At 40.7% G+C, this 26,083-nt stretch overlaps 1 protein-coding gene across 4 annotated transcripts in view; it reads left to right on the top strand.

Moving 5' to 3' along the window:
• The window catches only part of Ppp3cc (protein phosphatase 3 catalytic subunit gamma), a 60,964-nt gene extending 35,196 nt beyond the window's left edge, over window positions 1-25,768 (top strand). Inside the window, exons 7-15 of one of the 4 annotated variants that reach the window (XM_042667201.1) lie at window positions 1,718-1,795; window positions 1,878-2,008; window positions 8,972-9,097; window positions 10,502-10,573; window positions 19,208-19,289; window positions 19,877-19,974; window positions 22,829-22,926; window positions 23,619-23,648; window positions 25,265-25,768. In XM_042667201.1, the coding sequence (XP_042523135.1) occupies window positions 1,718-1,795; window positions 1,878-2,008; window positions 8,972-9,097; window positions 10,502-10,573; window positions 19,208-19,289; window positions 19,877-19,974; window positions 22,829-22,926; window positions 23,619-23,648; window positions 25,265-25,375 (826 nt within the window). In that variant the 3' untranslated portion in view covers window positions 25,376-25,768. The remainder of the gene's footprint in view (window positions 1-1,717; window positions 1,796-1,877; window positions 2,009-8,971; window positions 9,098-10,501; window positions 10,574-19,207; window positions 19,290-19,876; window positions 19,975-22,828; window positions 22,927-23,618; window positions 23,649-25,264) is intronic. The other 3 variants (XM_042667202.1, XM_042667203.1, XM_042667204.1) reach the window with 3 other exon arrangements.
• Window positions 25,769-26,083: the final 315 nt, after the last annotated feature.

The raw sequence follows: 26,083 nt of genomic DNA, 5'->3' as shown, positions 1-26,083 counted from the left end.
CAAAGCCAGCCCAGGCAGAAAAGTCCCTGTAAGATTCTTATCACGGGGTTGGGAAGGTGGCTCAGTGGTAGAGTGCTTGCCTTGCATTCATGAGGCCCTGGGTTCGATTCCTCAGCACCACATAAGCAAAAAGAAAAAAGCCGGAAGTGGCGCTGTGGCTCAAGTGGTAGAGCGCTAGCCTTGAGCTGAAGAGCTGAGGGACAGTGCCTAGGCCTAGAATTATAGCCCCATAACCGGGCCCCCCCACACAAAAAAAGATTCTTATCTCCAACCAACCACCAGAAAACCAAAAGTGGTGCTATGTCTCACAGTGGTAGAGTGCTAGCCTACTTGAGCAACAGAGCTCAGGGACAGCACCCGGGCCCTAAGTTGAAGCCCCAGAACTGACAAAAAATGTTGAAGAAGCTGGGCGCCAGTGGCACATGCCTGTAATCCTAGCTACTCAGGAAACTAAGATTTGAGGATCATGGTTCAAAGCCAGCCCGGGCAGGAAGGGCCGTTAGACTCTTATCTCCAATAAACCACTATAAAACCTGAAGTGGTGCTGTGGCTCAAGTGGTAGAGCGCTTGCCTTGAGCTGAAGAGCTGAGGGACAGCCCTCAGGCCCAGAGTTCAAGCCCCACTACCGACAAAAAAGAAAAAAAGTTAAAACCACAGGTTCAGTTTGTAATACTGTATATGTGCACACATGTCCATGCATGCTGTTATAATACATTTTTGGGGGGGGGCGGTCTGGTTGTGGGACCTGAACTCTGGGCCTGGGCACTGTCCCTCAACTCTTCAGTTCAAGGCTAGTGCTCTACCACTTGAGCCACAGCGCCACTTCCGGCTTTTTTCTTTTTGCTTATGTGGTGCTGAGGAATCGAACCCAGGGCCTCAGGCATGCAAGGCAAGCACTCTACCACTGAGCCACCTTTCCAGCCCAATACATTTTTGTATTATAATACATACAAATGCATATTTGTATTTTGTATCAAGATACCAAGAAGAGTTTTGATGTATTATTAGTTATGCGTTAAGACAAAAGAAATTAAAAATGGGGGGGCTGGGAAGTTGGCTCAGTGGTAGAGTGCTTGCCTTGCATGCCTGAGGCCCTGGGTTCGATTCCTCAGCACCACATAAGCAAAAAGAAAAAAGCCGGAAGTGGTGCTGTGGCTCAAGTGGTAGGGCACTAGCCTTGAGCTGAAGAGCTGAGGGACACAGTGCTCAGGCCCAGAGTTCAGGCCCCACGACCGGACCCCCCCCAAAAAAAAAGAAATTAAAAATGGGGAGCTCTTTGTGGACTGAGGTTATCTATTGTCATGTTTGATTTGTAAGGTATAATAGCGAAACAAAAATAGAATTATTTCTGGCATAGTGACACATGTCTATAATTCCAGTTACTTTGGAGATGGATAGGAGGGTCATAGTTTCTAGGCCAGTGTGGGGACAAAGTAAACAAAACAGTATCTCAGAAATAAAATATTTTTAAAAAGTCCCTAGAAATCGCAGAGTCATGACTGAAGAGGTAGAGCACCCGCCTCATTAGGCAAGACTGTAAGTCGAACTCCAGTGCTAGAAAAGAGGAAAAAAAGAAGTTGTGATTGCTAAGCTTTTAATAAAAATTCAAGGTCATTTTGAAATAATAACTCATACTGGCTTTTTTCTTCCTCTTATTAAATAAAATTACTTTAAATAATTATATTAATTCTGGATGTTTTCTAATTTTCCTTTCCAGTTACTCTGCAGCTTGTGAATTTTTGCATAACAACAGTTTATTATCAATAATTAGAGCTCACGAAGCCCAAGATGCTGGGTAAGTTACATTAAAATTGTTCCAAATACCATTTCAGAGTTCTTTTAATATCAAGATAGATGGGCTGTCATCTTTCTTCTAGGTATCGAATGTACAGGAAGAATCAGGCAACGGGCTTTCCATCACTTATTACAATTTTCTCTGCCCCCAATTACCTAGATGTCTATAACAATAAAGGTAAAAAAAAAAGCCCAGCGGTTTTTGAGTTTTTGAGTAAGTCTGAGCTACAGTTTAATTTTGTATGTCTATCTTATTTTTATTGTTGTATTTATTTATTTGTAATTTTTGGTGCTAGGTATTGACCCGGGGGTCTTATGCATGCTAAGCACATACTCAATCACTGGACTACATGCCTAGCCCTTCCTTTATTTTTTGGTGGTGGTAGTGATACTAAGGTTTGAACTCAGAGCCTCATACTTACCAGGCTGGCATTCTACCATTTGGTCCACACTTTTGGCCCTTTTTGCCTCACTTATTTTTGGGGCATGATCTTTCAATTTTGCCTGGGAAAAGCCACCAGTTTTGATCGTCCTACCAGTGGGCCTCCTACATAGCCAGAATTACAATTATTCACTACAATGCCTGACTTCTATATTGAGATCTTGCTTAACTTTTCACCCTGGCTGGCCTTGAACTCTGATTCTCCTGATCCCTGCTTCCTGAGTAGCTGTACCTAGTCTTGCAGCATGTTTTAAAACACACACATGCACACACATACACACACACACACAAACATTTTGTGCCAGTTCTGGGACTTGATCTGGGCCTGGGCACTGTCCTTGAGCCTCTCTTGCTCAAAGCTAGCACTCTACCACTTGAGCCACAGCCTCCTGAGGAGCTAGGATTACAGGTATGAGCCACCAGTGCCCAGCTCTTTTTCTTTTTTGCCATGCTAGCAATAGAACCAAGTGCCTCATGTTTGCTAGGCAAGTGCTCTGCCCCTTGTTATCCATTTTTAAAATCATTTCTTAAGCCAAGCATCAGTGGATCATACCTATAATCCTAGCTACTCAGGAGCCGAGATCTGAGGATTGCAGTTCAAAGCCAGCTCAGGCAAGAAAATCTGTAAGACTAGCTACCAAAAAGCTGGAAATGGTGCTGTGACCTAAAGTAGTAGAGCTCTAGCCTTGAGCACAAAAGCTCAGGTACAGCACTGAGGCCCCAGGATCAGCAGTAGCATGAGTGTGTATGTGCATGTGTGCACGCACATTCACACACATTTAAGTTCTCTCTTAGCATTTTGCTTTTGTCATTGTTCTCCATGAAGTCTTATTCTATTCTACAGTATTTTACTTCCCAGTTCATCCTACATAGTTCCTTTTTCCTAGTATTTTCAGTGTATTATCAACTTGATTTATTCTGGTTTCCTTTTTTGCCAACAGTATGTCCTATTTGTGTTGTTTAACACCTTCAAGGGAACCACACAAAAGGAGCTCATGCCTATAATCCTGGTTATTCAGGAAGCTGAGGTCTGAGTTTTGAGGTTCAGATCCAGCCTTATCGGACATATCCAAGTCTCTTATCTCCAATTGATCAGCAAGAGACTGATTCTGGAAGGCTAGTTCAACTGGTAGAGGACCAGCTTGTGAGGGAAAAAGTTGATTGACTACTTGATTCTTTTTTTTTTGTTGGTCGTGGGGCTTGAACTCTGGGCCTGGGCGCTGTCCCTCAGCTCTTCAGCTCAAGGTGAGCGCTCTACCACTTGAGCTACAGCGCCACTTCCGAAAAAGTTGATTGAGAGGACAAGGCCCTGCGTTCAAGTTCCAGTACCACCACATACACAAAAAGACATCGTAAAGGACACTTTATAGCCCACGTCATATTTGTAATGAAAACTTTCTCTTCTCAATACATTTTTAAACTTTATTATTCGAAGTATCTACTGCTGGCCTGGTGGATTTATCAATGCGCAAAGCTGAATCATGCACTCAGATCAGCAATGACTAAATAACTTAGTGCCAGTTTATTTTTTGCTCCATTCTAAAAGTTTTATTATTAATTATTCTTCAGTGATCTTTTAGTCACAGTGTATATTCTACCTGAGTTTTCTGTCAACTGTGAGATGATGTTAATCTCAAAATAGTAACTTTATTACTATAACTGGTAAACTTTATCTTAAAATAGTCATATTTTCCTTGATTGTTTCTTAAGCTTTTTTAAGCTTTTTTTAGCTTTCTTAAATGTTTTATTGAAAATATAAGTTAATTGCCTGAAATAGCTTTTTAATTATATTGTTATTATTAAAGAATTGTACAGAGGGGTTACAATTCTGTAAGTTAGGTAATGCATATAATTCTTTTTGGACAGTGTCACCCCTTCTTTTCCTTTCCCCCAGTTTTCTGCCCAAAAGTTGCATAGTTCATTTGTTTACCCTTCTTCCCTCCATTTGTGTGTTTCCCTTTTGCTCTCTCCAAAAAGCCAAAAACAAACAAACAAAGAAAACCACCACTGCCAATAACACAACAAATGCTTGCAATTTCCTGGACTTAAGATTTTTTTTTTTTAGGAAAGGGCAGAGAAGATGGCATCTGAAACAATCCCTGTTGACAGTCCCTATATAAATGTCTCTTTTCTTGAAATTGCAGAAGACGGTTTTAGCAGGTGCTGATAGCTCATGCCTGTAATCCTAGCTACTCAGAAAGTTGAGATCTGAAAAGTATGATTTGAAGCCAGCCAAGGAAGGAAGTGTGTGAGACTCTTATCACCAATTAATTAGCAAAAAGTTAAATGTGGATGTGTGGCTTAAGTGTTTGAGCCCCAATTTTGAGCAAAAAAGCTAAGTGAGAATGTGAGGCCTTGAGTTCAAGCTTCAGAATCAGCACCAAAAGAAAGAAAGAAATACAATTCTGTTGTCCTTTTCTTTCTCTTCTATTGCTTTTCTTTTCTTTTTTTCCTTCAGCTTGGGGTATTGTTTATACCCTATTACTAAGGTATCACTAACCTTACAGGTACTTCTCAGTTCCACTGGTTATATAAAAGACCTTTAAGTTGTGGTTTTTAAGGGTCTTATTCCTGTTATTTTGTTGTTGCTTTTGTTTTTGTTTACTTGCTTGCTTTCCTGTCCACTGGAAAAGAAATACACAAAATCAGTTTTGTATGTTTTAATTTGGGGGGGGGGGATTCTGGGGATTGAACTCAAGCTCTCAAGCTTGCTAAACAGGTGCTCTACTACTTGAACCATGCCTCCAACTCCCTTTTGCTTTGGTTATTTTTGTGGTGGTGTCTTACTTTTTTTTATTTTTTATTGTGATTAAGTGATTACATAATTCCCCAAATTTCACAGTATTGTGGGATAGTGATGCTCAGTTAAAGTCACAAACACATTCTAACTTTCCTGGAGCAAATTGTCTATCACAGTCTATAACATTTATGAGTTCTATGAGCTTTGCAATACAGTTATTTTTCTTCCACATTGGTGGTATGTACATTTCTTTTGCTTTGCATAGCATCATCTGTTCCTTCTTTCCCATTTGTTCCCTCTCTCCCATCACTGCCATTAAGTTGCTTAGTTCATTTTGGTCAATGTCCAGTGCAGCTGATGGGTTCCGCTTTTGTATGTTTTACCCTGATTCCCTCTAGTTCTGTGTCGTCTTCCTGGTTCCCCTCCGGTGTACACATATATACCATACATGTGATGAGCAGCATGGGGTTATTTAGTAGTGGTTCGACTAGATGAGTGGAAGTCCTTTGTTTTTTAAGTCCTGTTAATTTTGTTGTATCACCTAACATTTTGGATTTAACATGCACTTATCAGGGAGACCATGTACCGTTTGTCTCTTTGCTCTTGGCTTACCTCGCTCAACATGATTTCTTCTAGCTCCATCCATTTCCTTGCAAATGTCATTATTTTGTCATTTCTAATGGCTGCATAATATTCCATTGTGTATAGATACCACAATTTTTGTATCATTCATCTGCGGTGGGACATCTGGGTTGTTTCCATATCCTAGCTATTGTGAACAGTGCTGCAATAAACATGGAGGTGCACGTGTCCTTGAATATTGGTTCCTGTTGTTCAGGATAGATGCCTAGAAGTGGTATGACTAGGTCATAAGGGAGGTCATTATTTAGCTTTCTGAGGACCCTCCAGACTGCTTTCCAAAGTGGTTGTACAAGTGTACATTCCCACCAGCGGTGTAATAGGGTTCCTCTTTCTCCGCATCCCCTCCAGCATTTGTAGTTGGCTGACTTGAGGATGTGGGCCATTCTGACTGGGGTAAGGTGGTATCTCAGGGTTTTCTTTATTTGCATTTCCTTCACAACCAGGGATGGTGAACATTTCCTCATGTGTTTCTTTGCCATTTTTATCTCTTCATCTGAGAAGTCTCTCTTTAGTTCCCTTGCCCATTTAGTAATTGGTTTGTTAGGTTTGAGAGGGATGAGTTTCTTGAGTTCCCTGTATATACTGATATATTGCTGGTAAATATTTTTTCCCAATTAGTTGGTTGTCTTTCTAGCTTGGTTGTGATAGCTTTAGCTGTGCAGAAGCTTTTTATTTTAAGGTAGTCCCATTTGTCGAGTCCCTCTCCAATTTGTTGTAACCCTGGGACTCTGTTCAGGAAGTTCCTTCCTGTGCCTATAAGTTCAAGTGTCTCTCCTACTCTGTCCTGCAGTAGTTTCAGAGATTCAGGTTTAATGTTAAGGTCTTTAGTCCATTTTGAGTTGATGTTGGTACATGGTGATAGGCTGGGGTCCACTTTTAGTTTTCTGCATGTGGCCACCCAGTTTTCCCAGCACCAGTGGTTGAAGAGGCTGTGTTTCTTCCATTGTATGTCTTTGGCTCCTTTGTCAAATATCAGCTGACTGTAGACCTGTGGATTTATTTCTGGAGCTTCTATTCCATTGGTCTTCGGGTCTGTTTTTGTGCCAGTACCATGCTGTCTTTGTTATTATAGCTCTATAGTAGAGTTTGAAGTTCGGCATGGATATCCCTCCCATGTTGTTTTTATTCCCTAGAATTGTTTTGGCTGTTCTAGGTCTTTTGTTGTTCTGTATGAATTTTTGGACTGTTTTCTGTATTTTAGAGATGTACGTCATTTGGGATTTTAATAGGAATTACATTGAATTTGAATATTAATTTTGGCAGTATTGCCATTTTCACTATATTAAGTCGGCCTATCCAGGAGCATGGGAGGTCTTTCCATTTCCTAGTGTCTTCTGTAATTTCTTTAACTTTTTATAGTTTTCATTAAATAGTTCTTTTACATCTTTGGTTAGGTTAATTCCTAAATATTTTATTTTGGGGGAGGTTATTGTGAATGCGGTTGCTTCCTTTATTTCCCTTTCTGCTTGTACATTGTCAGTGTACAGGAAGGCAACTGATTTTTGTGGGTTGATTTTGTATCCTGCTACTTTGCCGAAGAGATTTATAATTTCTAAGAGTTTAGGGATGGAGTTTTTGGCATCGTGAAGGTATAGTATCATGTCATCTGCAAAAAGGGATAGTTTAACATCTTCTTTCCCTATGCGGGTCCCTTTAATGTCTTTTTCTTGCCTTATTGCCCTGGCTAAGGGTTCCAGGACTATATTGAAGAGGAGTGGAGACAGTGGGCATCCTTACATTGTTCCTGATTTTAAGAGACTTGGTTGTAGCTTTTCCCCATTAAGTATAATATTGGCTATTGGTCTGTCGTAAATGGCTTTTATTGGAGTCTTACTTTTAAATCCAGGCTGGCCCTGGCTGCAGTCTTCCTATTTGGTTTTCCCCATGTCACTGGGTATAGCAAGCACATATCACTGTGCCCAGATATTGTGCTTCCTCTGTAGCTGAGATAATGGGCTCAGGACACTGCTCAACCATTACTGGTTGTATTGGTTGAGATTCTCAACAACTTCTTTTTACTCATACTGGCCACAAACTGCAATCTCCTCATCTCCACCTGAGTAGCTAGGATTATAGGCATGAGCCATGGCAGCTGGCCCAAAAGCAGGTTTTTAATGTTCTTATCATTTGTTAGTGAGATCTACAACCCACTTCTTTTTTGTGTGTAAGTTGACAGACTTACTCTTAGTTTTATATTCACTTCACTTACACAAAATACATACAGATGAATGTAATAGGGTAATTACATGAGAACCATGGTTACTTTTTTTTTTTTTGTCAGTCATGGGCCTGAACGCTGGGCCTGGGCGCTATCTCTCAGCTCTTCAGCTCAAGGCTAGCACTCTACCACTTGAGCCACAGTGCCACTTTTGGTGTTTTCTGCTTATATTGTGCTGAGGAATTGAACCCAAGGCCTCATGCATGCAAGGCAAGCGCTCTTCCACTGAGCCACCTTCCCAGCCCCCCATGGTTACATTTTTAAGAACTAGAGGTTCTACTTTCCTTATGGTCAGTGCTGTATATTTTAAACAGTAGCTTAAATTTTGAGAATACTAGGCTCAAAGAGGAAGATATTAGGAGATAACCTTCATCTGTCCCTTCCAGAGAGCCATTGTACCATATCCTATATCTACAGTAAGAATCATTCCAAGTAGTGCAAAAAACTTTGCTGATGATGGAGGCTAACTTGGGTTTTTACACTTTCAATATAAACAAAATCAATTTCATCACCATGCATTCAATGGTTTGAACTGGTTGGTTAGTTTACATTTATAGTATGCTGGCAATAAGCTAACTGTAAATGGGAGAAACAGGCATTTTTAAAAAATCTATATTGTATGCAGAGATGATTTAGTCTTAACATTAATTGTACATTGCTCCATTTTTTGTGTCCTCCACTATGGATTGGTAATTGCTATATATAAACTTAAACAGAGCATGTAAAAAGGTTTATCTGTGGCTAGTGAACTGGCAAAAAAGACTGTATCCATTTGATGAGTAATAATTGCCCTACAAGAGGAGCTGTGCTTGTAAGCATTTGGTGTATGAAAGGAAATTTGTTTTCATGTGCAACCGGAAATTCTCTGTAGGTGCAGTTTTGAAGTTTCAGAACTTGATTTCTTCTATACTTTTATTACATGAGTTCTTCAGATAACTTAGTTTCTTGGGATGATTCTTAAAAACGTAAACCATGTAAAATGCTTTAATACTTTCCCTCTGCACTGCACTTAGTCTTGGATTTACAAAAAGAAAGAAAGTCCCAGATTTGTATAGTAGAGTCACGGTGGGACATGGCATACCAGTTGACATGTTACATTCTTCTATGCCCAGTATTCTTGCCTTTTCTTTTTTAGCTGCAGTGTTGAAATACGAAAACAATGTCATGAATATCAGGCAGTTTAACTCTTCTCCACACCCCTACTGGCTTCCAAACTTTATGGATGTTTTCACTTGGTCTTTGCCTTTTGTTGGAGAAAAAGGTAAGAGAACTATATAGCATCTGTCCAGACACCAGCCCTCCAGTGACCCAGTACCCTTACATTGCATAAGCACCTGGTACTTCTCAAGTGTCTTTCTCAAGTTTATCAGAAATGGGTGCTAATTTTGGTTTTCTTGCTTGCTTGCTTGCTTCCTTCCTTCCGTCCTTTTTTTCTTTCTTTTCTTTCTTTTTCTTTTCTTTTCTTTTTCTTTTTTTTTGCCAGTCCTGGGGCTTGAATTTAGGGCCTGGGCACTGTCCCTAAGCTTCTTTTACTCAAGGCTAGCACTCTACCACTTCAGCTACAGCACCACTTCTGGCTTTTTTCTGTTATGTGGTTCTTAGGAATCGAACCCAGGGCTTCATGCATGCTAGGCAAACATACTACCACTAAACCACATTCCTAGCCCTTGTTTTGCTTTCTACAGAGTTTTTTTGTTTTGTTTTGTTTTGTTTTTTGCCAGTCCTGGAGCTTGAACTTCAGTCCTGCCTGGGCACTGTCCCTGAGCCTCTCTGTGCTCAAGGCTAGCATTCTACCATTGAGACTCAGTGCCACTTCCGGCCTTTTTTGTTTATGTGGTAAGGAATCGAACCCAGGGCTTCATGCATGCTAGGCAAGCACTGTACTACTAAGCCACATTCCCAGCCCTCTACAGAGATTTTTTTTTTTTTTTTTGGGTCCGGTCATGAGGCCTGAACTCTGGGCCTGGGTGCTGTCCCTCAGCTCTTCAGCTCAAGGCTAGCGCTCTACCACTTGAGCCACAGCGCCACTTCCGGCTTTTTTCTTTTTGCTTATGTGGTGCTGAGGAATTGAACCCAGGGCCTCAGGCATGCAAGGCAAGCGCTCTACCACTGAGCCACCTTCCCAGCCCTCTACAGAGATTTTTAAGTGGCACTTAATTTATTCTTAGTATCAATTTAAAGTAACAGTCCTACTGTGATCCAGATGTTAAAGTAATAATCACTGTACCATCCCTCTGTGATTTCCTCAGTGCTGAAGAGATTTAAATCTAACAGGGTTTATTGTCCTTGAATTTTATTTTTACACTATTTAAATGAGCTATGCAAATACAGAGTAAGACCTTTTGGACCTAGACTTATTTATGTAATTCTTTGCAAAATAGGAAAAAAATGTTTTTCATATGTGTATCTGAGTCAAAGACTGTGAACAGCTGTCTACATAATTCTACAATTAGAACTCTCAAAGACTCCAGTGTTTCATTGGAGCAAGTAATCTACCCTAATTCTCTCAGAACCTGTTAGCCTATACTTAATGACATTTTTATAGCTAATATAATACAATGATAGTTTTTCATGTTTAACATTTATCTTAATTTTAGATACCTACATTATTTGAGAAAAATGCTATATTAGTTGTGTAAATTTTGAATTATTTTGTTTTGTACAGTGACAGAGATGTTAGTTAACATTCTGACCATATGCTCTACTGATGAACTGATTTCTGAGGAGGAAACAGAAGGTAAACTTTACCTCATTTGAACTAAAAATACTGAGACATTTTGGTTTGGATTTTAATTTATATTGACTCTCTCTCCCAGTCCCCATCTCTGTTTCTTGGTCTTACTAGAAAACAGTTGTTTATTGTGTGGTTATTTTTTCTTCTTGATTTGTTTTTTTTATGTTAGTACTGGGTTTGAACTCAGGACCTAGACATTTTCTCTGAGTTTTTGTGCTCAAGGCTAGCATTCTACCACTTGAACCACAGCTCTACGTCCAGTGTTTATTGTATAAAAATTAAATTTGAGCCAAGCATCCTAGCTACTCCAGAAGGCTGAGATCTGAGGATTGAGGTTCACAGCCAAAGTAGGCTGGAAAGTCTGTGAGACTCTTATCACCCATTAACCAGCAGAAAGTCAGAAGTAGGGCCTGTGGATCAAGTGGTAGAGTGTCAAATTTAAGCAAAAAAAAGGGACAGTCCCTAGACCCTGAATTCAAGCCCCATTACTGGCACAAAAAGAGTAAATAAGAAAATAAGATAGAAGAGCATTATTGGAGAAATTAAAATAGATCTGAATAAATTGAAAAAATCTCATCCATGGATTATTGGAAGACTCAATATTGTATGATATACATTATTCTCAAACTGAGGTGTGTGTGTGTGTGTGTGTGTGTGTGTGTGTGTGTGTGTGTGTGTGTGTGTGTGTGTGTGTGTGAAAGAGAGCCCATGCATACATGAATGAATGTATGTTGGTGGGTGTTAAGTGGTTTGAATTCAGGGCTTCACACTTGCTAGGCAGATGTTATACCTCTTGGGCCATGTCCCCCACCCTTTTTTGCTTTCTTTACTTTTTAGAAAAGATCTCCTATTTTTGCTCAAGACAAGCCTTGGACCACCATCCTCCCACAGATGCACTTAACCACTCCCAATTATTGGCTGAGATAGTCTCGCTAATTTTTTGCCAAGGCTGACTTTGAACTGAAATCTCTCCAATCTCTACTTCCCAAGTAACAGATTACAGGTGTGCACCACCACACCTACCTCTAAAGTCAATTATGAAAATGCAAAAGACTAATTCTGAATTTTTATAAAAATAGCATAAATATTAAGATGGGAAGACTTCTCTATAAGATATCAAGATTTACTATAAAGCTAGAGTAATTAGAATTATTAATTCAGTTATTAATCCAACAAACATTGAAACAGAATAAAGAATCCAGAAGTAAGGCTGGGCAGTGGTGACTCATGTAATCCTAGCTACTCAGGAGGCTGAGATCTAAGAATCATGGTGCAGAGCCAGCCTGGGCAGGAAAGTCTGTCAGACTTGTATCTCTAGTTAATCACCAGAAAACCAGAAATGGAGCTGTGGCTTAAAATGGTAGAGTGCTAGCCTTGAGCCTAAAAGCTTACTAACGGTGCTGAGGCCCTGAGTTCAAGCCCCACAACCAACCAGAAAAAAAAAGACAAACTATAGAGTGGGAGAGGATATTTACAATATCACCAACAAAAGTCCCACATGCCGAAGATTTAAAGAACCAAGATTGATATGATGTGCAGGAACAAGCACTTCACAAAAGAACATAGCCAGGAAAAATAGGAAATGATTCAGCCACATTAGTAATAATGAAAATGCAAATTAAAATCATAGTAGGATGATATCACATTAAAACTTATGATGCTGCCGGGCACCAGTGGCTCATGCCTGTAATCCTAGCTACTCAGGAGGCTGAGATCTGAGGATCATGGTTCAAAACCAGCCTGGGCAGGAAAGCCCATGAGACTCTTATCTCCAATAAACCACTCAGAAAACCGGAAGTGGCACTGTGGCTCAAGTGTTAAGAGTGCTTGGCTGGGCTGGGGAGGTGGCTTAGTGGTAGAGTGCTTGCCTTGCATGCATGAGGCCCTGGGTTCGATTCCTCAGCACCACATAAGCAAAAAGAAAAAGAAAAAAAAAGCTGGAAGTGGTGCTGTGGCTCAAGTGGAAGAGCTCTAGCCTTGAGTTGAAGAGCTGAGGGACAGTGCCTAGGCCCAGAGTTCAAGCCCCACGACCGGACCAAAAAACAAACAAACAAACAAACAAGAGTGCTTGGCTTAGCTGAAAAGCTCAGGAATAGTGCTCAGGCCCAGAGTTCAAGCCCCACGACCAAAAAAAAAAAAAACTTACGGTGCTGAGCAAAAAGAAAAAAAAAATACAACACAAAACTAATGATGACTAAAGTCTGGTGTTGGCCAGTATGTGTAGCAGTAGGAATGTTCATACACAGAAGTATAAATTACTATATATAGATACATGTATATATGCATATATACATTTATTTATTTTGTCAGTTATGGGGCTTGAACTTTAGGCCTGGACACTGTCCCTGAGTTCTTCAGTTCAAGGCTAGTGTTTTACCACTTTGAGCCACAGCACCACTTTCAGTTTTCTGGTGGTTAATTGGAGATAAGAATCTCAGAGCTGGGAAGGTGGCTCAGTGATAGAGTGCTTGCATTGCATGCATGAGGCCCAGGGTTCAATTCCTCAGCACCACATAAACAGAAAAAGCCAGAAGTGGGCACTGTGGCTCAAGTGGTAAGCGCTAGCCTTCAGCTGAAGAGCTGAGGGACAGTGCCCAGGCCCTAAATTCAAGCCCCACGACTGACAGAAGAAGTCTCACAGACTTTCCTGCCCGGGCTGGCTAAGATTACAAGTGTGAGCCACCAGTGCCTGGCTTTAAAATATATCTATTTTATTTTATTTATTTTTTGGGGTCCAGTTGTGAGCCTGAACTCTGGGCCTGGGCGCTGCTCCTCAGCTCTTCAGCTCAAGGCTAGCGCTCTACCACTTGAGCCACAGCGCCACTTCTGGCTTTTTCCTGGTTATGTGATGCTGAGGAATCGAACCCAGGGCCTCATGCATGCAAGGCACGCGCTCTACCACTGAGCCACCTTCTCAGCACTGTATCTATTTTAATAGTCAATGCCAAACTGTTATTGAAAATTGAACATGCATTTCCTGTAGCTGAGAATTATAATGTCAAAATATACATAATAGAAATATGTACAGTAAAATGTACAGGAATATTCTCGGTAGCCAACTATTAGAATTAGCCCAAATGACTATGGCAGTAAAAAGGATCAATTGCAGGGACTTCGTATATTGAAATAGATTATGACAATGAAAAAGGACTACAGCAACATGGATGAATCTTACAAACATAATGCTGGGAGGGGCGTGGGAGGGCAGGGGTGGGAAGGGGAAACAAAGGAGGAGGCAACAATGCTTGATAAGAAATGTACTCATTACCTTGCTCATGTACTTGTAACCCCTCGGTATTTTCAGAATAAAAAAACTTACTAATAAAAAAGAAGCATAATGCTGAGCAAAAGAAGCCAGATCAAAAAAGTACATATTCGATCCAATTGCATAAAATTGACAACTGTACTGCTTATAGATGCATGTTCACATGGTAAACCTATAAAGAATGTCAGGAAACTGGTTCCAATGAAAAGAGAATATTTCCTTTGGGGAAAGAGACACATTATTATGTAGTAGGATGAGCCAGTGGGGATAATTCCAAGTGCCAAGCACCATTCTTTTTCTTGACCTGAGTGGTAGTTCTATAGTCATTTGCTTCTTAATAAATCACTGAGTTGTATATTTTTGTGTGCTTTTCTGAATGTTTATTATATTTCACAATAAGTATAAAAAGTATGCCTACAAAGATAGGAAGATTTTGGATAAAACTTTTTAGACAAAACAAATGTATTAGTGTTGTTAATGTAACTGGTTCAGGAAAGCTAAGGAAATAGGGAATGCGGAGTCTGGCGCTAGTTGCTAGAACTAAGAACTGAGGACAGTGGTGAGTGGGTAAGCTGCCATAATAAAATGGGATCACATCAGTTTGAAAGTCAGCTAACGGTCCAGATTGCCACCGGCACCTGCTTCTCTAAATCGGGAGGCTGAACTTTTTTAAAAAATATTTTTTTATTGAGATTAAGTGATTACATACATTTCACAAATTTGACAGTATTATGGGATAGTGATACTTAGTTAAAGTCACAAACACCTTTTAACCTCACAAGGCAAATTGTCATTATCATGTGGTCTATAAAGTTTGTGAATTCCATGAGCTTAAAGAATACAACTATTTCTTCCACATCGGGTGATATGTACATTTCTTTCCTTTTGCTTAGTGTCAGCTGTTCCCTCTTTCCCTCTCATTCCCTCCCTCCCATCACTGCCCTTGAGTTGCTTAGTTCATTTTCATCAATGTCCAGTGCAGCTGATGGGCCCCTCTTCTGTATATTTTCCCATGTTTTCCTCTGATTCTGTGAGGAGGCTGAACTTTTTTTTTTTGGTCCGGTCGTGGGGCCTGAACTCGGCCTGGGCGCTGTCTCTCGGCTCTTCAGCTCAAGGCTAGTGCTCTACCACTTGAGCCACAGCGCCACTTCTGGCTTTTTTTCTTTTTGCTTATGTGGTGCTGAGGAATTGAACCCAGGGCCTCAGGCATGCAAGGCAAGCGCTCTACCACTGAGCCACCTTCCCAGTCCCAGGAGGCTGAACTTTTAAAAGCATAAACAATAAGTTTCTGGACTGGGGCTAAATTGAGGCTATCACTACCTTGTCAAAAACAGGTGAAATGCTCACACTCAGAAAAAGGACCACCCAATCCCTTAAGATAGTGCCCAAAGCAGCAGTTCCATCCAGTAGTTCTAAATGTTTTGTTTTGGGTTTTAGGGGTTTTTTTTTGGGGGGGGGCGTAACTGTTTGCTTTTTTTCAGTTGTTCTGGAACTGAACCCAATACCTTTCCTTTGCTAGGAAAGGGGTACACTACAATCCAGCCTTAGTATCTTACTCTTAATCTTGAGGGAATAAGGATTATCAAATCCCTAAGCAAAGTCACTGTGATACAACAGAAATGAAAAACAGTGACAAGTAAACTTGAAATTATGAAGGTTTAGGCCTTAAAAGAAAAATGTTCCCCCTGAAAATATGAGAGGACATTAAGCAAAGACAGTGGAGTATAGCAGGCACTTATAGTCCTAGCTACTCGGGAGGTTGAGGCAGGAAGATCAGGCTTGAATACAGGAGTTCAGGGCTGTAGTACACTATGTAGTACAACAAGTTTGATATTAGTATGGCACCTCCCAGGATCAGAGGACCACTAGGTTGCCTAAGGAGGCATGAACTGCCCCCAAGTTACAAAAGGGATCAGGCCAAACAGAAATGTGTTTTCACTCAGGTTTGTAGCTGGGTGCTAGTGGCTCATGCCTATAATCCTTACTAATTAGGAGGCTGAGATTGGATGAATTGCAGTTTGAGGTCAGCCCAGGCAGAAAAGTTTGTCAGACCTTGGAGCACTGGGAGTCTATTATTCTAGCTATACCAGTTCCAAAAAGGGCCAGCCTTAGAGTGCCTGCCTAACAGGACTAAGGTCCTGAGTTTAAACTCTAGTACTATAAAAATGAAAGATTTAAGCCAGGCACCTGTGGCTCACACCTATAATCCTAGCCTGATATTCAGGAGGCTGAGATATGAGGACTAAAGTTCAAAACTAGCTCAAGCAGGAAAGTCCATAAGATTCTTAGCTCCAATTAACCTCTAAAAAGCCAGACGTGAAACTGTGGCTCAATGGTAGAATGCTGCCTTGAGCAAAAAAGCTTAAGGCCAGTGCCCAGGCCCTGGGTTCAAGCCCTAGGACTGGCACAGCAAAGAAAAGAAAGGAAAGAAAAGAAAAGAGAAAAGAAGAAAGGCAAGCAGGAAGGGAGGGAGGGAGGGAGAAAGAAAAGATTTTAGACCGAATTTGTCCTTTGTTTTTATTTCTTACTTTGTTCCAAAATGATATTTTTCTTCTTATCTAATTTTATTTTCATGAAAATAAAATTTTTAGAAAATATTGGATAAAAATAAATGAAGAGCCAGGTGATGGTGGCTCACACCTGTAATTCTAGCTATTCAAGAGGGTGACATGTGAGGATTGCAGTTCAAAGCCAGCCCGGGCAGCAAAGTCCATGAGACTTTTACCTCTAATAAACGACCAGAAAACCAGAAGTGGCGCTGTAGCTCAAGTAATAGAGTGCTAGCCTTGACCTGAAGAACTGAGAGACAGCACCCAGGCCCAGAATTCAAGCTCCATGACCAACAACAGAAGGAAGGAAAAAAGGAAGGAAGGAAGGAAAAAAGGAAGGAAGGAAGGAAAAAAGGAAGGAAGGAAGGAAAAAAGGAAGGAAGGAAGGAAGAAAGGAAGGAGGGAAAAAGAGAGGGAGGGGAAGGGAAGGAAGGAAGGAAAGAAGGAAAGAGAAAAGAAAAGAAAATTAATGGATATGAAACAGTAACGTTTTAAGAAATAGAAGGAACAACCTTCAAAAAGTGTCTGCATTTAATGTTCTGTCATGGGTCCTAACTGGGCTGTCTCTTAGGAGCTAATAAAGATAAGTCTGCTCTCAATGCATTTCACTTTGATTTTTTTTCTCTCTTCCATATAATTTATATTCCTTTCTAATATTTGATTTTATCTCCTTGTTTCTTGGCATCTCTTCTCCCTTAAGGTCACTACATTTCTAGCTTTTAGAGAGATAGCCAACTGAAACGTGCTAAGAGCTTAAGACTCTGTCCTGCCTCTGCTCCTTGGTTAGAAGTTCTGAATTGGTAGTTGAACAGTTTCACACAGCTTTCTTTCCTCTCATTCACTGGTAATGTCTGTGTTTTCTCCGGACCTTTCATTGACCTAGCAGATTGAGAGATCAAAGTGAGGGGAAAAAGCTCATGTTTCTTTTTCTGACTTTTGAGCTCTTGACTTCTCATGTGTGGACTATTTCCTAAGTCTAAGAGGAGGAGAGGGGAAGCCATAGAGAAAGAATCTCTCTCCCACCCCCATTTATCACCTTTACCATAAATTTTAAAAAATTAAAAATAAAGAATACCTTACCCATACTTGTAATTTATACTGTGTAGTTGCAATACAATTCAGAGGAAATAACTCATGGTATAAGAAAGTAAAAATTTATAGATGAAAGGACATTTAAGTCTTTTTTTTTGGGGGGGGGGGTCCGGTCGTGGGCCTGAACTCTGGGCCTGGGTGCTGTCCCTCAGCTCTTCAGCTCAAGGCTAGCGCTCTACCACTTGAGCCACAGCGCCACTTCCGGCTTTTTCTGCTTATGTGGTGCTGAGGAATCGAACCCAGGGCCTCATGCATGCAAGGCAAGCGCTCTACCACTGAGCCACCTTCCCAGCCCCAGGACATTTAAGTCTTATTTGTTTGTTTTTGTTTTTTTGTTTTTGCCAGTCCCAAGGCTGGAACTCAGGGCCTGGGCACTATCCCTGAGCTTCTTTTGCTCAAGGCTAGCACTCTACCACGTGAGCCACAGCACCACTTCCAGCTTTTCCTGTTTATATGGTACTGAGGAATTGAACCCAGGGCTTCATGCATGCTAGGCAAGCACTTGACCACTAGGTCACATTCTCAGTCCCAACATTTAAGTTTTAAGACAGTTGAACATTGTGTTTAATTCAGAAAACAACTGCTCAAATGATTACTTGCCCTTTAGCATACCAAACCCTGCAATCCTAATGTGTCCCACAGCATGCATTCCTAAAAGAGATCTACATCAACCATATTTGCTGTGTGTGTGTGTGTATGTATGTATGTTGTATGTGTATGTTCATTGTATTCTACATTTCAGAACCTCAAAAAAATCCCTGCTTTCTCAGATCCACTGTCTTTTTGTGCCCTCTTCTTCATCTTTTTCTCTTCTGGCTATTGGTGTTTATTTTTGTTGTTTTTCCTAGGCAAGTACTCTATTACTTGGCCCATTCCTCTAGCCCTGTGCTTTGGTAATTTTTGAGATAGAGTTTTGCTAGACATACCATGTAGCTGAGACGGCAGATCTATACTACCACATGCAGCTTCTTATCTTCTGATGGGATCTTACAAACCTTTTTGCACAGGCTGGCCTTGTACCATGATCCTCTCATCTCTACCTTCTGAGAGCTAAAATGACTGGTATGAGTCACTATGCCCATGCCCAACTTGATCTTTTAAATTAATTTCTCTTTGAATAAGAAAAATGTTTTATCTTGGTGTGTGTCTGTGTCTGTATCTGTGTCTGTGTCTCTGTCTGTGTCTGTATCTCTGTCTGTCTGTCTATCTGTGTGTGCATGCCAGCCCTGGGGCTTGAACTCAGGGCATGTACACTGTCCCTGAGCTTTTTTGCTCAAGAGAAAGCACTGTACCACTTGAGCCATAGTTCTATTTCTGGCTTTTTTAGTGCTTAATTGGAGATAACAATCTCACAGACTTTTCTGCCCAGGCTAGACTGGCTTTGAACCACAATTCTCAGCTCTCAGCCTCCTGAGTAGTTAGGATTACAAGTATGAAGCATCATTGCCTGGGTTCATCTTGCTCTTTTTTTTTTTTGCCAGTCCTGGGGCTTGAATTCTTGGCCTGGGCAGTGTCTTTAAGCTTCTTCTGCTCAAGGCTAGCACTCTACCACTTGAGCTACACCCACTTGTGGCTTTTTCTGTGTATACTGAGGAATCGAACTCAGGGCTTCATGCATGAGAAGCAAGAACTCTACCACTAAGCCACATTCCCAGCCCATCTTGCATTTTTTTAAAGCCAGCCTATAATACATTCATTCCTTTAACTCACTTAATCTTTGTATTCTCTAAGGAGGCACTGCAGTCCGAAAAGAGGTCATCAAGAATAAGATCAGAGCCATTGGGAAGATGGTACGGGTCTTTTCAATTCTTCGGTAAGGAGATGCCTGTTTTTAGTGTGGGATAAAGGCATTTGAAAAGAAAGTTAGATATGGATTTAGAGTAGTGTGTTTAGGATTAAAATTTGGTATTGGAACTGTAGATCTTTAATTGAATGCAGACTGAACCTCACTTCCATGTTGAAATGACTAACATTGTTCTGGAAAACATTTGCTTGGTACTGGTGTAGATGTAGTGAAATGTAGGTAGTGGTGTAGTGTGGATGTCAGAGCCAAAGTGCCTGTGTTCAATTCTGACTCTCTCTTAGCAGTGTAATACTATGTGCCTCAGTTTCCTAGTCTGTAAAATACAGATAATAGGACCAAGCTCACAGGGTTGTTAAGTGGTCAAATGGAATTTTGCATGCAAAATAGCACCTAGCTTTCAGGCCCTCTGATCAAAAACTGATCCACTGCTTAAAATCAGGATATTTCAGAAAACCCTTTCCTCCTCTGATTCAGGGTGAAGGGAGGGAGGGAAAGCGATTCTTCTGTGGCTTTTTTTTTAACTTTACTGAGTGTCATTGACTCGCTGAGCAGTGTGGTTCCCTGGCATTAACCAGGGCTTCCATGTTCCTTTGCAGGGAAGAGAGTGAGAGTGTGCTGACTCTCAAGGGCCTGACCTCCTCAGGCACACTCCCCCTAGGTGTCCTCTCAGGAGGACGGCAGACCATTGAGAAAGGTGAGTGGGGCCCCCGTGGAAGGTGCACACACTGCCTCTCAGTCCGAAAATGTTGCTAGACACACAGGCTCTCCATCTGCTGGAAAGATGAATCTTTGGACTTCCCTCTTCTGTATACAAAAACTAACTCAAAATAGATTATAACTTAAGTGTAAATGGTAACACAATAAAACTCCTAGGAGTAAGTGTCGAGAGTAGCCACTGGGGTAAGCAAAGCACCTTTAGGACACAAAAAGAACTAGTCTTCCAAGAAAAAGGAGTAAGTTGAATTCCATTAAAATGAATTTATTTTCATGAAAATATTTCATAGGCAAGCCACAAACTTAGAGAAGAGTTTATAATCATTCTAAACTAGGAGCAAACCAAACATCCATTATAGTAAAACAGGTAAGTAAATTGTGTTATATTTATATAACAAACCATTCAGCCATAAAAAATATATTATGAGTTCATATAACAACATGATTGAATCTCAGAGTTTATGAGGTAATCTAAAAAAGTGAGACACAAAAGAGTACAGCCTATCTGATATATTTGACTTATCACTGGCAAGAGACTGAGAAAGAGAGACTGAGGACAGTGCTTTCTCAGTGCTTTGTTGTTTGTTTGTTTTTTGTCAGTGGTGGGGGCTTGAACTGAGGGTCTGGGTGCTGTCCCTGAGCCTCTTAGTGCTGAAGGCTAGCATTCTACCACTTGAGCCACAGTACACTTCCCAGTGCTTTCTCTGATAGGAGGATACTCACTCAAGATGGACTTCTTAGTGTTGGGAATATATCTCTCTATAGCTAGATATCTCGGTATATTTATATATGTATATAAATATACCGAGATATCTCTATAGCTAGATATACATATTATATATATGTATAATGGTCTAAATGGTAATTATACATATGTAAACTTAAAATACTGAATTAAAGCTGGGCACTGATGGCTCAAGATCTGAGGATTGCGGTTCAAAGCCAGCCCAGGCAGGAAAGGCTGAGAGACGCATCCCCAATAAACCACTCAGAAAACTGGAAGTGGCACTGTGGCTCAAGTGGTAGAGCACTCACCTTGAGCTAAAGAGCTGAGGGACAGCGCCCAGGCCCAGAGTTCAAGCCCCATGACCGACAAAAAACAAGAGAAACAAACTATGTACCTCAGATTTGGGCTCATGATATACCTTGTGCATGTAATGAGAACAATTTGGAGAATTAAGTTTTTTAATCAGAGAGAGTATTTGCCTCTGCCTGCAGCCAGTATCTTCTTCAGTATTACCGCTTCAAAGGATCAGTTCTAAAATTCTCTTGCCAAAGAAGAAAAGAAAGAAAATAAAAGGAAAGCCAACACAACTACAGATTTGACTGCAGAGTTCCTTGTAGCTAAAGGAAAGAGGAAAACCAGAAATCAAGAGGAAAAACAAATCCACAAAGACTCTAAGATAAAAAGAACGAAGCAGTTTTGAATTAGACCAGTCAGCATTGAACACTTCTGTACTGTAAATGGTACTATGAAGAAAGTGAAAACGCCTGTCATCCTAACTACTCAGGAGGCTGAGATCGGAGGATCGTGATTCAAAGCCGGCCCGGGCAGGAATGTCCTTGAGTCACTTGTCTCCAATAAACCACCCAGAAAAAAGATGGAGTAGCACTGTCTCATATACTGCAATGGCCTCATATCCTGCAGATGGGAATATAAAATGGTATAGTTCTTCAAATGATTTAAAGAGATTAAAGAGAATTTCTATATGGCCCAGCAAACAGTCCTGGTTTTGGGTCCCCCAGATTTGTATACAAATTCTCCTAAGTAGCATTCTTCATATAGCCCCAAAGTGCTACAAGTTAAATGTTTTTCACTTAAACAAAATATAGTATATCTAATGGATACTGTTCTGCCATAAAAAGGGATGAAGTGTAAGTTCATGCTTGAATACAAGTGACCCTTGAAGATGTGTTAAGTGCAAGCAGTCACTAATGACAATGCAGGGACAGAATAGTAGAGTCGTCGTTGACTAGCACCAAGGGGTATTGCTGAGGAAGCAAAATGAGAAGTGACTGCTAATGAGTAGGGCATTCCTTTTGGGAGTAAGGAAAATTTTCAAAAGATTGTGATGGTCGCACAATTCTAAATATATCAAAATCATTGACTTATATACTTTAAACAATAAATTTTATTACATGTGAGTGACATTTCAGTAAAGATGTTAGTTTTATATTACTTTTCTTCTTATAATATCCCTTAAGACAAGCTGCTGTCTTAATAGCCACTGCAGAAAGCATTTCTTACCTGGGCATGTCTTAATACCAGTAATCTTCAGCACTAAGAAGCTGAGGCAGGAAGATTACAGAGAGGCTGGTTGCCGGTGGCTCGCACCTGTAACCCTAGCTGCTGAGGAGGCTGAGATCTGAGCATCATTGTTCAAAGCAAGCCTGGGCAGGAAAGTCCCTGTGAGACTCTTATCTCCAATTAACTACCAGAAAACCAGAAGTGGCTCTGTGACTCAAGTGATTGAGCGCTCACCTTGAGCTGAAGATCTGAGGGACAGAGCCCAGGCCCAGAGTTGAAGACTCACGACCAACAAAATAAAATAAAACATGAGAGTCCAAAACAATGTAATACACATTCTTCCAGGCCTATTTTTAACTAACTAGGTCAACCCTGAAGAATTCTTTTGGTCATTTCTTGACACTTGTATCTGCAATGCACTGTGGGAAGGCACAAGCCCTGCCTTTGTTAACAAAATTGCTACAAAAGGAATTGATGAATTCTGTGATGTTCCTTGCTACATTTTTTCATGTATTAAGGTTTTACTGTCTGACAAAGCACAGACAAGGACATTTACCTGGTGGTGCAAATTTTTTAATTTCTTCAGTTTTTTCACTAAAGGAACGAAGGGAAGGCTTTCATAGCAACTGGCCTGTTTTCTTGCACAATAAACAGAAGCCTCTGCCATATCTCCAATCCAGAAAGGTACATGAATTTGTATCAGAATTGAATTGTCTGTGCCTTTTCTGGCCTAATAGTCTATTCTTAGACAAGAAATAACTCCTCACTTGTAGTCCATTTTTCTCTTATTTCTAAATGCTGGGCTATTATTACTCAGTGGTCACTCTTTTGGTCACTCTTTTTTAATTCAGTCATTAAAGACAATTGAGCCAGGTGTGGGTGGCTCACACTTATAATTCTAGCTACTTGGGAGACAGATCTAGAGGACTGCAGTTCAAGGTCACTTCAGGCAGAAAAGTCTATGACACTGTATCTCCAATTAACCAGCAAAATGCTGAGCTATAGGCATGGCTCAAGAGGTAGAGCACCAGCTGTGAGCAAGAGCCAGTCTGTGAGACTGCTGGTGCATGCATAAACACATTTGCACTTGTGATGTCAAATTATTGGATAAGTAATTGATATTTGGTGTCAGAACATAAACTAGCAGTTAGTTGTTTTCCATTAGAAATTCTCCCTACTTAAGGTCTTGCTTACCTACCCAATTTAGTTTTCCCTCTCACCAAATTTAGTTCAGTCCTCTTGTTTCTCTAAGGCATTGGGTTTATTATGGTCAGAGTAGTAGGTAGAACCCTGGGACATGTGGCTGTTAGCAGTGCTGCTGATGTACTCATTCTTCTGTCTTTGTTTTTGCATGCTGCTGCTCCTGTCCTCTACAGCTACAGTCCAGGCGATACGGTCCCAGGAAGGTATGACCACTTTACTCTGATAGACATGCTTGTGTATCTGTGTGCTACTTTTGAGAAGTTGGTCAACATTTCAATCTTGTATTGCTTCACCAGGGCTGTCACAGTGAAGAGAGGAATAGCTATTCCTGGGCATGAACATATCTAAAATTTTTATGTATTTGATTGAAAGCTTTAAGTCTTTTCTGGGCTCTCTGAGTTTGAATGCAATGACTAAAAACTGTGCAACTGGTAATGAGAAAGGCCAAGTGGTTTAGTCCTATATCCTTTGCACATACAAGAGCCAACTATTTGGTTAGCAGAGTCAGACTAACTAGCCACTCTACTCATCACTTGAAAGGTTTGCAAAAGCAGAAGCAAAAGTAGATGAATTTAGTTTGCTTCATTTCTTATGTGCCCTAAGGCAATTAAGCTAAATTATCTTAAATGTTTTTTTTTTTTTTTTGGGGGGGGGTCTGGTCGTGGGGACTGTACTCTGGGCCTGGGTGCTGTCTCTCAGCTCTTCAGCTCAAGGCTAGTGCTCTACCACTTGAGCCGCAGCACCACTTCCGGCTTTTTTCTTTTTGCTTATGTGGTGCTGAGGAGTCCAACCCAGGGCCTCAGGCATGCAAGGCAAGCACTCTACCACTGAGCCACCTTCCCAGCTCCTATCTTAAATTTTTTTTAATTTTTTTTTTTTGGGTCCGGTCGTGGGGCCTGAACTCTGGGCCTGGGCACTGTCCCTCAGCTCTTCAACTCAAGGCTAGTGCTCTACCACTTGAGCCACAGCTCCACTTCCGGCTTTTTTCTTTATGCTTATGTGGTGCTGAGGAATCAAACCCAGGGCCTCAGGCATGCAAGGCAAGCGCTCTACCACTGAGCCACCTTCCCAGCCCTATCTTAAATGTTTTTATGGAAACGTTTTAAGCAAAACTTTATGAATATGTGAATGAAAACCGTGAAAATACACAAACCTTTGTTATAAGTGTAATGGCTTTATTAGGAAGAGTAGTTCAAAAGAGAATCCAAAGTTGAATCAGAAAGACAATATCTAGAAGTTGTGTAGATGGTTTTAGCTCCTGGTTGTACAAGATATCCTCAACACAAAGATTTTTTTTTTTTTTCAGTCATGGGTCTTGAACTCTGGGCATGGGCGCTGTTCCTGAGCTCTTCAGCTCAAGGTGACTGCTCTACCACTTGAGCCATAGTGCCACTTCCCACAAAGATTTTTTTAATGGCCAATGCCCTGTTTGTGCCTAAAGCAACTACTTTGGGTTTAACATGTTATATTCCTAATGTCTTTTTTGTAACATCCATATGTTTCTGGCCCATTAAAAAGCTTTCTCAAACATATTGAGATTAAGAACTTGTTAGCTTTTTGTCAGATCTGTTTCTGCCATTGTTATCCATGAGCTTTTATGAAGATTTATTTCAGCTGCCTTTTGAGCCTGGAAGCAGTCATTTAGATAGGGCTGATTCAATCACTGTTGCCTGTACTGTCACCAGATAGGTACTCCATAGCCACTTCTGTGTGTTTCTTAGGGGGTTTCTGTGTTGTGGGCCACTTGGTTAAATTATTGCTTTGCTGCCTAGTTAAGCATTCTACTCCCCCCTTTCCTATTTTTCCTTCATCATCACAGGATTTTCAGTTGGGCACAAAATCCAGAGTTTTGAAGAAGCTCGAGGTCTGGACCGAATTAATGAGCGAATGCCACCTCGACTTGGTAGTACGTCCCCCGATTTGTCAATGAAACCCCTAATCTCGGCTGTGCAAAGGAGCATCCAGAGAAAGAAAGCTCAGTAATGACGCAATCCTGCTGAGGTAGACCGCAACCCGACCAGCAATGCTACTTATAAGTGGGAAATGAAACAAAAATAACTCAAAATAACTTAAACCTGGAGGTCCATTCAGAATTCAGTCTGCCTTTATTCTGTAAGAAGGTGAACATTTTATAAATTCTTTTAGATGTGTTCAGTATATATCAAAAATGTATCAAAAGCGCATCTGTTTTGTTCTTTTCACCTAATTTTTGAAAATTAATCTGATTGTTATAGATATACATGTGAAGTCTTGTTAATACATAAAAGAAACCTTCCCATAATAAAAGGGCCTTGGAAACCTCAACCTGGGTTTCTGACTTGAACTAGTCAGCCTTTTCTCTTGTTTTGGTAGGAGATATCTTTCATTTAAGACTAGTAACTCAGGGGTTTTTCCTTTTTCCCTTTCTGCTGGGTGCTGTGGAAGAATGTCCTCTTAGATTTCAGTGACTAAAACTGCTTCTCTCCTGATGAAAAACTTAATTATACCAGAACTCAATAGAATGTTCCAAATCTAGTGATTTTTAAACTTGAAAGGGAATGTTTTCCATAACAATTTACTGAGGGCTTTCTTTTCTTTTGGAGGAGGGGGGAATAGAACTTAAATTCAGAGCCTGGGCACTGTCCCTGAGCCTCTTTGT

Source organism: Dipodomys spectabilis, unplaced genomic scaffold (assembly GCF_019054845.1).
Source record: "Dipodomys spectabilis isolate Male_0828 unplaced genomic scaffold, ASM1905484v1 ptg000380l, whole genome shotgun sequence".
In the NCBI taxonomy this organism is placed as follows: domain Eukaryota; kingdom Metazoa; phylum Chordata; class Mammalia; order Rodentia; family Heteromyidae; genus Dipodomys; species Dipodomys spectabilis.
Note: the sequence above shows the minus strand (reverse complement) of the source record. Positions and strands in the feature narration are given on the sequence as shown.